The sequence below is a fragment of the Protomyctophum bolini genome (genome assembly GCF_963924005.1).
Source record: "Protomyctophum bolini genome assembly, chromosome: 3".
Taxonomy (NCBI): domain Eukaryota; kingdom Metazoa; phylum Chordata; class Actinopteri; order Myctophiformes; family Myctophidae; genus Protomyctophum; species Protomyctophum bolini.
This window is the reverse complement of record NC_137864.1, coordinates 12488641-12499368: the sequence shown is the minus strand read 5'-3', so window position 1 is coordinate 12499368 and position 10728 is coordinate 12488641. Positions and strand designations below refer to the sequence as shown.

Here is a 10728-nt window from a genome sequence, read left to right as displayed (position 1 = left end):
ACTTCAAGGCAGAAGCCAAGTCAGAGACCAGCATCCTGCTGTCCTGGGTGGCTCCGCCACAGAGCGGCCCAGACAACCAGATCACCGGCTACGAGCTGGTGTACCGGCGGGCCGACGACACAGAGGAGGTGAGACAGTTATATAGGGCTGTATGGATGAGTGTTGAAGAGGTGAGACAGCTATAGGGCTGCATGGATGAGTGTTGAAGAGGTGAGACAGCTATAGGGCTGTATGGATGAGTGTTGAAGAGGTGAGACAGCTATAGGGCTGTATGGATGAGTGTTGAAGAGGTGAGACAGCTATAGGGCTGTATGGATGAGTGTTGAAGAGGTGAGACAGCTATAGGGCTCTATGGATGAGTGTTGAAGAGGTGAGACAGCTATAGGGCTCTATGGATGAGTGTTGAAGAGGTGAGACAGCTATAGGGCTGTATGGATGAGTGTTGAAGAGGTGAGACAGCTATAGGGCTCTATGGATGAGTGTTGAAGAGGTGAGACAGCTATAGGGCTGTATGGATGAGTGTTGAAGAGGTGAGACAGCTATAGGGCTGCATGGATGAGTGTTGAAGAGGTGAGACAGCTATAGGGCTGCATGGATGAGTGTTGAAGAGGTGAGACAGCTATAGGGCTGTATGGATGAGTGTTGAAGAGGTGAGACAGCTATAGGGCTCTATGGATGAGTGTTGAAGAGGTGAGACAGCTATAGGGCTGTATGGATGAGTGTTGAAGAGGTGAGACAGCTATAGGGCTGCATGGATGAGTGTTGAAGAGGTGAGACAGCTATAGGGCTGTATGGATTAGTGTTGAAGAGGTGAGACAGCTATAGGGCTCTATGGATTAGTGTTGAAGAGGTGAGACAGCTATAGGGCTGCATGGATGAGTGTTGAAGAGGTGAGACAGCTATAGGGCTGCATGGATGAGTGTTGAAGAGGTGAGACAGCTATAGGGCTGCATGGGAGGATGTGGGAGATAAGAAGATGGACAGAGGGATTTGAATGTTTGCTGAGTTCTGCTGCTCTGTCGCTGTATTCCCTCATCTATAAAACAAACATGCTCTGAATATGCACGCGGCCCACCAATCCAGTAAAGGTTGAGAACCACTTTGACATCTCCTTCATCTCCTTTCTTATCGTCTTTAGAAGAAGGTGAACTTTGAGCCCACCACCTCCTACCTGCTGAAGAACCTCAAACCCTTCTCTAAGTACACCTTCCAGCTGGCTGCAAAGAGCAAGCATGGCGTCGGCGCCTACACTAACGAGGTGTCCACTGACACCCCGCAGACACGTAAGTCCACCTCGCACACACACACACACACACACACACACACACACACACACAGCCTGGTGTGCGTCTGAGAGAAAGAAAGGAGTGAAAGAAAGGAAGGAATGACGGCATCATTTTGGACAATGCAAAAAACGCGTCAGAAAGAATAGCCGTAGGAAATATGTTTTGGTGACTAAATGCAAAGTGCACATCAGGATTTCTGCCTTGCATCCTGCTTGGCCGGGCATTCCTACAAACGCACCTGGCCACGTTTAGCAGGAGGGAAGATGGGTTGGAAGGGCGATCTAGCTTAGCTATACTGTAGCTGCTCTGGCAACTTGTACAGGTCACGTCCTTGTGAGACAGCTGAAAAGAAGCTGGCCTTGCTGTCACATGTTATACAGACAGGTGCTTGGATTTGCGCTCCTGACCAACTGTCAGAGTCTGCAGTGACATGGGAATACAGGGAGATTGAAATTGGGAGTAAAAAGGAGAAAGGGATTATTTTTCTTATGATGAGTTGGTAGTGTTGTTTTTTGCCTTGTCAAAATGGCGCCAGTATGAATGCAGACATATCAACAGACCTCTGATTCAGACTCACATATAGGCTACATATCCGTTTAACACGCTGGTTCCCAAACTTTTCAGGGCGAGACCCAAAACAGACATTACACGTTTGCCCCGGGACCCAAACTAGTGAAAATTGCAGGTCTAGGCTATTTTCTAAATTATGGAATTTCTTATTTGTTTATGAAATTCTTGAGGAAAATAATCAAATAATCACTGAATTAGTTCCTAATTCATGAAAAAAATATGCATTTATTTAGGAGGGGGGGGGGGGGGGGGGGGGTTGGTTATTTACAAGTACGGTAATTAAAAAACTAAAAATTGAAAACAAAACGTAAAGGGATATTTCTCGTGAGCCGTAAAGATGTGTCCACGACCCACTCTCTGGTTTAACAGCTCAGTGGTGAGGCATCATGCAGTACTTTGAATCTGAGGTCTGTTCCACATTAATGACTAAAGACTAAAAGGTAAGGCCAGTAGTTACAGTACGTCATGGGTCAGACACAGAGGCTTTAGTATAGGCTGTGAGGACGAGGAAGTAAGTTATCAACAGGTACGTTCTGTGTTTAATGTAGTGCTTGTTTGTTGCACATTATCTTTTAAACCATTCACTCATTCCCATTGGTTTTTTCCAGTCAACGTTCCAATCAGTAGAAGTTGACCGTTGACAGTATTTGTTTGGTCATCTTGCTTTCTGTCCACACAAGGCCATCTTCTAGCACTTCTTGGTCTCTAGTGTTTTGTTTTCATTTTATTTTCTCTTTGTTTTCTGTTCTCTGTCTTCTCATCTTCTCACTCTCATCCCCCATTACCTCCACTGAAAACCTCACTCCCTCTCACCCTCTCCGCTCATCAACAACCCAACAAACACACACACACACACACACCCACACACACACACACACACACACACACCCAATCACATTTACCCAAACAAAATCCCGCTTCCTCACAAACTGGCCAACCCAGTGCCCTCTGCACCTCCCCAAGAGGTCACGTGCCTCAGCCCAAGTTCCACCAGCGCCCTGGTAAGTTGGTCTCCGCCCCCTGTGGAGTTCCAGAACGGAGTGCTTGCAGGATATTCCATCCGGTACTCGGCGACGGAGGGCAACAAAACGTCCAGACGAATTGACGGAATTCCGCCGGAGCGCTCCTCCTACCTCTTGGAAGACCTGGAGAAATGGACAGAGTATGGCATGACGGTCCGGGCACTGACAGAAGCTGGAGAGGGACCGGAAAGTTTACAACTGCTTATCCGCACCGAGGAAGATGGTATGTCCCCATGAAAAAAAAGTTGTCTTGTCCAGCCCACTAACAATGGCTTCCCGCTGACCCTCCTGCTGCTGTTGTACTAATGGCCTCAACGCAGCCCCCAAACTAACAGCAAGTTTTGCACCGCCTGGTAAATAAACCCATTGTCTCCGTCCATGTCCCTGCCTCGAACTGCAGCCCAAAAAGCCTTCTATTAAAGTGTCCGACTCTGTTCTCCTCCCCTCACTCACAACAATAGGATCACCACCAGACCAGAGCCTCTCCCTGCTGTTCCTTCAACCCTCTTGTCTTCTTAACAGCAACCCCTTTCTTCCGGCAGACCTTTTCTTCCCCTCTGTTTTTTCTACCCGAAAGCCTTTTTAGACCCTTTTTTAGCAGTGTCTTCCTTCACATTTTTCCCATGCTTTCTTGACTCTTTTTGACTGAGGAGGATGTGGTTGGATTAACCTCTAAAAACCCTTGTGGAAAGATACTGTCACAACTGTAGTCCCTGCGTGCGATGGCTAGATAGACCACGCTTTGTCATGTACAGTACAACCAATGTTTTATTTAACCTTTGTTGAGACCTTGGCTTTGCTTTACTTACTCTCTGCTCTCTTTGGCATTGCAATACTTCTGCGGCTACACAATCTGTGGCTTGTGCTCTGCACTTCCATGCACACTACAGTGCATACAGTAATACTCAGTGGTGGAAAGTAACTAAGTAACACGCTTTATAGTTCTACTCCACTACATCTCAGAGGCAAATATTGTACTCAATAATTTGACATTTGCATTGCACATTTAGTTTATGAATACATTGGCTCTATTTTAAATGACGCCAATTTTTTAAATTAAGGATTTACTTTAAGTATATTCTGATGGCAATACTTGTGTGCGTACTCAAGTAATATTTTTATACAGAATTACTTTACTTGTAACAGTATTTCTTCCACCGTCCACTGATAATAATAATAATAAATATGTTTTGGCGACCCCAGCCAGGCCTTGTTTGGAGTGTTTACCCATCGGGTCAATCAGATAACGATAAGCAGGAGGTGGCTTGAATTTTTCTCCCAGTACATTTTGGGCATAGCGTTCTTGGCAGCATGAGAGAGGTTTTTCTTGATAACAGTATTTTCTCTCTGACTGCCTGCCACCGTTTGCTGCCCAGGGGCCAGAAATCATTTTCTATCTGTCATTATTATCTTTTTCTGCATTTGCTTCTTATCCACCACGTTTTTTAATCCAATGTTTTTTCCTCAAGCTCGTCCATTTTTTTTTCTTTGGCTTTTTTCACTCCCCCCCCCTCCCCCCAGACCTCAGGGCAACTTATAGTCTGTTTTTAGAGGGTGGTTTTTCTTAAATCCTTTCCATCTGCTCAACATTTTTTCCCAACCTGCCCCCAGAACAAATCAATTTCTAATATTAAATCAGGCTCTGTTTAAGAGCGCTCGCATCGCCCGAGAGGTTTTTATCGGCCCCCGTCGCCTGTGATCTTTGACCTCTATCCAACAATGCATGTCCAGTTCCCAGCGGCCCTCCACGAGGGGTGGAGGCGGAGACCGTCAACGCCTCGGCCGTTAAGGTGAAATGGCGGTCACCGGCGCCCGAGCGTCAGCACGGGCAAATCCGAGGCTACCAGGTGCACTATGTGAGAATGAACTATGGCGAAGCCCAAGGACAGCCCCTCATCAAGGACATCCTCATAGAGGACTCTCAGGTGATGCAGCCATTTAATTCTCTCTCTCCCACTCACACACTGCTTACTTTGCTTGCGCAGGCATACAGTACACACGCAAACACACCTATGTATCTCTGCTGTCAGGCAGAAACCACCTAACTCCAAATTAAATGTTCATTTTTCAGTAAATGAAAAAAATATTTTTGAAGAAAACCATATGTATATATATTTTTTAATGATTTTTGTGGCTTTCGCCTTTATTTTATATTTTTTATAGAGGGATAGACAGTAAGTAGGCTGACAGAAAATGGGGAGAGAGGGGGGGGGGGGGGGGTGACACGCAGTAATGGCCATCGGGAACCCGTGGCACACTGCCAGACTGGATTACTAACCAAGGTACCTGGACCACTGAGCCACGGCACAGGCCGAAAACTAGCATGAGAGGGGGAGAGGTGGTGGAGTTAGCTGGTTTAGCAGACAGTTTGAGAGTCCAATGAAGTTAGGAGGTTTTGTCAGAAACACTTTAATACTTTCATTGCTTCAATATTTTTTTAACCAACACACAGACGGGGTGGGGTGTTCAATAGTATTGAAAAATCATAAAGCTGAAAAATGTATTTAGCTGGTTTCTGGCGGACAGCGAGGATTATTGTGTATTATACTTTATACCTTATTTATATACTGTAGTACCTTTCATACAGTCAAATGCATAACAAAGCGCTTTACATAATAGAACATGTAGAATAATCAAACAAATGAAAAACACAGCGGTGAGATCAAAGACAATGAGGAGACGGCAGAGACGGCATACACAGCAACACAATTTACATAACAAGAAACAACACAATACACAGCACAATGTACACAACAAGAAACAACACAATACACAGCACAATGTACACAACAAGAAACAACACAATACACAGCACAATGTACACAACACAAGAAACAACGCCACACATGCAACATTAATGAAACCTGAGAGCTTATTTACACTGTGGTCCACACTCTGGTTAAAGTTACTGTGAGCAGTGTTGATTTTGAGTTTTAGTCTTTTGAATAAAATGTATTCTATTTCTACTCAAATGTTTGTCACCTGAAATGTGTTTGTGTTGTTTTAGTGTTTAGTTACAGTAGTTGTCGACCAATATCATAACGATTTTAATCTGCAGTTGATTCTGTCGACGGCATCATAACGCCTGATTTTACACTTGTATGCTGAAAATCGCAGGAACAAAAAAGATTGTATTTTTTAAATTAAAAGCTGTACAGTATATTCTAGTAGTAATCACTGCTATAGAGTGTTTGTTCTGTCTCTCCAGACACATTTTCAGACTGTCCTACAACCAAGAGAGAGAGAACACATTTATCAGATAAAATTTTACTTTTCTTTATTAATAATTTTTTTAATCACTTCCAATTACACTGTATGAGTTCTCTCTCCTGGTTGGATGAGGTTCCTGAGCTGAAAATGTATTGTATGTGTACTGGCAAGATGGGGAGACCCCTGTAACTGATTGCTACGGGGATACAGGGCTATTTAAGCCAAGCTAAAATGTTGTGTTGCGTTTTAAAATACCAACATTCTCTCAGCTATAGCCTCGGGTCCTCTGGGAGGCCATTCTAGAGAGCTGCAGCCCACAATGTTGTTACGTTAACGTACCGGGGCTACAAAAATGGCTATTTTCCGGACAGGGATGCTTGTTAAAATAGAAATCAATAGCATGCCTATAAAGGATCCCATGTCATACACTGCAGCAACAACACTTACTGTATGATGATTTACTGCTCTGTGTTGTTAGAAGAAGGCCAGCTTAATGCCTCCGCCTGTCGGCCCCAGACCTTGTATGTCCAAAAAACCATAACCTTTCAGAAATAAACCTGTAGTTATTAGTCTGCACACGTTCTTGTAAATATATATCGTCAAATAAAAATTCCGCAAATGCTGCAAATAAAAAAATGTGACACATCATACGAAAAACAAATCTAATAGGACTTTAATTTACAGTATGAAAAAAATATCAATTAGGAGATACAATGTTTCTGCCTTAGAGCGAGGATAATGTCTTTGGCTGCTTCTTTTTAGCGATGCATTTTTTTGGTATTGCACTGTTCCATGTAATTGATTTATTTTAATGGTGGGACGTTTGTTGGTTTGTTGGTTGCGTAGAAAGTTGGCATCCATATTACGGCATATAATCTAATTATTATTTTTTTCTTCTTCTCTGCTCTATATTTCTATGCTCTTCCATTGCGCAGTGGGAATATGGTGACTCAGCTGAATATGTGAGTACATAATTATTTCATAACCTATTTCTTTTATTGGCAGTGTAGCTTATGCCAGGGCTTCTCAAGCATTTCCATGCCATGGAAAAATAAATCACTGTTTGCATTATGAATACAGTGACTCAATGCTGACAGCTGTGTCTGTCCATACTGTATGTGTGTGTCAAAGAAGTGCAAAATTCTCATCCAGCCCCACATTAAAAACGACTATCTAATTGCAATAGGCTTATCTCGTATTATGAGATTGCAGCTTGCAATCCTCACAGGTCACCGTTTCATTTCTTCCTTCCATGCTCACCAGAACCTTTTAATATAGGAACCATGGAAAGATACATAGATATGGACATAGATATACAACATTATGGTCTGTTATAAAATGTGCATCTGAGGATGCGCATGGGAACAGATCACTGACTTCAATTGGCATCAGTTAGCTATCTATACGGTGGTTCTCAACCTGTGGGTCGGGACCCTCACATGATCTTTTATTTAGTCATTACTTCATCAAAAGTAATCGACAAACAAATGTCAAATGATAATACAATTTAGGCATTTAGCAGACGCTCTTAATCCAGCGCGACTTACATTAGGCAAGAACAAAAAAAGCATGGGAATATATAAACTATACATAATTACTATACTATGCTATACACAATTGCTATGACTATATACAATGCAATTATTGTGCTGTCTACATGACATGACATGACATGACATGACATGACATGCTATAAGTCTGTTTCAAATAATAAGTAAGAGGCAAAGATTTTGAAAATATAGCGGAGCTTGTAGATTTAGATTTAATTTATCTGTGGAACCGAGACAAACTAAATGTAATGTAAGTGCTTGTCAAGGTGGAGGGCCTCCAGTTCAAATTAAATTAGATTATGTTGGGGGGTTGCGGCCTGAAAAGTTTGAGAACCACTAATCTATGAAGTATTTATGATTTAATGAAAAAGAAAATCTTTTGGTTCCACTGGATCTCTTCTCCATTTGTCCCTCCCTGACACTTAGTTAAAAAAAAAAAATGAAATTGTCAATATATTTAGTTATAGTTTTAATCATCGTAACTTCGTAACTATTTCGTTTTTGTTTAGTTTTTCGCCAGTGAAAAAAGATCAAAATAGGTTTGAACCGTTGAATGATATTGTGTCTTACAGGAGGTGGTCCTTGGAGACCTGAAGGCAGATACAGCGTACTCCGTATCAGTGGGGGCGTACACTGCCAAGGGGGACGGCGCACGCAGCAAACCTCAAATTGTCTGCACTGCCATGCCATGTAAGTATCAACACAAAAACAATGTCTTCCTTAGAAATACATTAACATTCATATACAGTACATTCACATTCAAGCGCGAGCACACGCACGCCGAGAGGCGCACTAAAGATTGTCCTAATTAGTAATGACCTGTGAGAATATAGCATCACTAATGATTATTAGAGGCCATTAAATGAGTGAATGAGCTGTGACTCATTATGACACACCGTGTCACAGTGGATGCAAGGGAAATGGGTTGGGAAAAGACCCATAAATGTCTAAAGCTATAATAATCGCATTAATAACGTCTCATAAATATTGTTTTAACCGTCCCTCTCTGTCTCTCTCCTCAGTGCCTGAGAAGCCCACGCTGACGGTGAGCGCCAGCGGCTCCGACAGCACCCTGCTGCTGCAGTGGTCCCCTCCGCCCGGCGAGCCCCCGCTCACCCCCGTCCTGGGCTACCGCCTGACGTTCGGCCGCGTCGACGTCACCCCGCCCGCCGTGCTGGAGTTCCCCGCCTCCGAGGAGGAGCGCCGCTACACGGCCCGGGACATCCACCGGGGGGCCGCGTACGCCTTCCGCCTCGCCGCGCGCAACAAAATGGGCTACGGCGAGGAGACGGAGGCGGAGGTCACCACGCCGGAGGACGCGCCCGCCGGGTACCCGGAGGGCGTCGTCTCCGAGGAGGCCTCGGCCGACTCCATGAGGCTGGCGTGGAAGTCGGTGCCTCTCGTGGAGCAGAACGGACACGTCGTGATGTACTCGGTGTTGTACAGGGACGTGAACGGCAGGGGGAACGCCTCGGAGGCGCTGGTCGACGCTCCGCGCTCCGGCGTTTTGTTGGAGGCTTTGAGCGCCGACACGGTCTATGACGTCAGGGTGCGCGCGCACACGGCAGTGGGGCCCGGGCCCTACAGCCCCGCTGTTCAGTTTAGGACCATGCCACTGGATCAAGGTAGGACACACACACACACACACACACACACACATCCTGAAAAGTAACACTTTTGGACATTTCCACCCGGCAGAGACGATACACACATCAACACATCCAATCACCCACGCACATCTCCACAATCCATCCCTCATCGCTTCACTTCAAAGACATTTTGAACATGAGCAAGCTCAACATACAGTATATGCACTTTATATGCACATACTGTACACACGCACACCTTGTTTTAACATACGTGTGTCCTTTTGCTGTTGGTTTGTCATTAGGCTTAGGCCTTTATTCCCTTCCCCATGTCAAGGTAAGAGAAACAGTCTTGGTCAAGTATCTCTCTCTCTTCCAGTCATGCTAATGAAACCAAAGCCACAGTAGAGCTTACACACTAGTTTAAGACACAACAACGGGAGGACTTCAGGTAAGAAGACAATTCAATTCAATTCAATTCAAAGGGCTTTATTGGCATGAGAAAACATACGTTTACATTGCCAAAGCAGAAAGAACAATACAACAATACAGCAATACAATCAAAACAAAAATTATGTACTTTGAAGGTCAGAATCTTCAATAGATCAACTTCTGTGTACCAAGATAACTTGATGCAGGTATAGTGCAGGAATATACACAATTATTAGTCTTTAGGGTGGTTGTGTTCCATTTGATATCCTTCTCCTATCACAGAAGACACTGGCTCTGTCTGCAGGGCACAGCGTGGGACCGTCCAATCATTATCATGTGTTTTGTTTGTTCTGTTCTTGTTTGTCTGCGCCTCAGTGTTTGCTGCCAACTTCAGAGTCAAAGCTGCCATGAAGAACTCTGTGCTTCTGTCCTGGGAGATCCGAGACAAAAACCCTACCCAGCCCTTCACTGTGAGTCTTCACCCCCCCCCCCCCCCCCCACACACACACACACACACCCTCGTTTGCTGTTTGCTGTTTGCTAGCCCCTCCAACGTCTAGCTTTTGACGTCATAAGCCAAGTCTGACGACTTTAAATGTTTTTTTAGAGCACTTTGTCGTACACATAAAGTACAGCCAAGTCTATGGGCTTTTAATGTTTGTTTACAGCACTTAAAACAAACATTACCGCAGGCGCCACTCACTTCATACGAGGGGGATTTTTTGATAGCGAGGCTTAAAAGTAGCAAAACATAGCTACTAAACTAGCTACTAACTACTAAACATAGCCCATCTGTGAGCTCAAAAATAGGGACGCCAGGTTGAAAGTGGTTAAGTGTGTCTGAGGGTTTTATAATGTTTAAGTAATGCTTTTGGATATAGGTTTCTGACAGAAATGTTATGCTCGCCTCTATGCTTCTTTTTTTTTTTTACCCTAGCGCATTTATGTGTGAGACGGTGGCATGCACACATGTGTTAATGCACTACGACGTACAGCAAACTCACACACAAACTCAGACAGTTTGTTGCGTGTTGTGTGTTTTTAATTGTGGTGTAATTTAATTGGTGTAATT

At 44.2% G+C, this 10728-nt stretch overlaps 1 protein-coding gene across 8 annotated transcripts in view; it reads left to right on the top strand.

Moving 5' to 3' along the window:
• LOC308313061 (receptor-type tyrosine-protein phosphatase delta-like) overlaps positions 1-10728 on the top strand; it is a 169964-nt gene that overhangs the window by 109874 nt on the left and 49362 nt on the right. For all 8 annotated transcript variants that reach the window (XM_080759947.1, XM_080759953.1, XM_080759951.1 and 5 more), the window contains 8 exons: positions 1-128; positions 1139-1283; positions 2799-3101; positions 4610-4803; positions 7024-7050; positions 8211-8328; positions 8661-9263; positions 10032-10126. The exon at positions 1-128 is cut by the window's left edge and continues 18 nt beyond it. In XM_080759947.1, coding sequence (XP_080616073.1) covers positions 1-128; positions 1139-1283; positions 2799-3101; positions 4610-4803; positions 7024-7050; positions 8211-8328; positions 8661-9263; positions 10032-10126 — 1613 coding nt within the window. The remainder of the gene's footprint in view (positions 129-1138; positions 1284-2798; positions 3102-4609; positions 4804-7023; positions 7051-8210; positions 8329-8660; positions 9264-10031; positions 10127-10728) is intronic.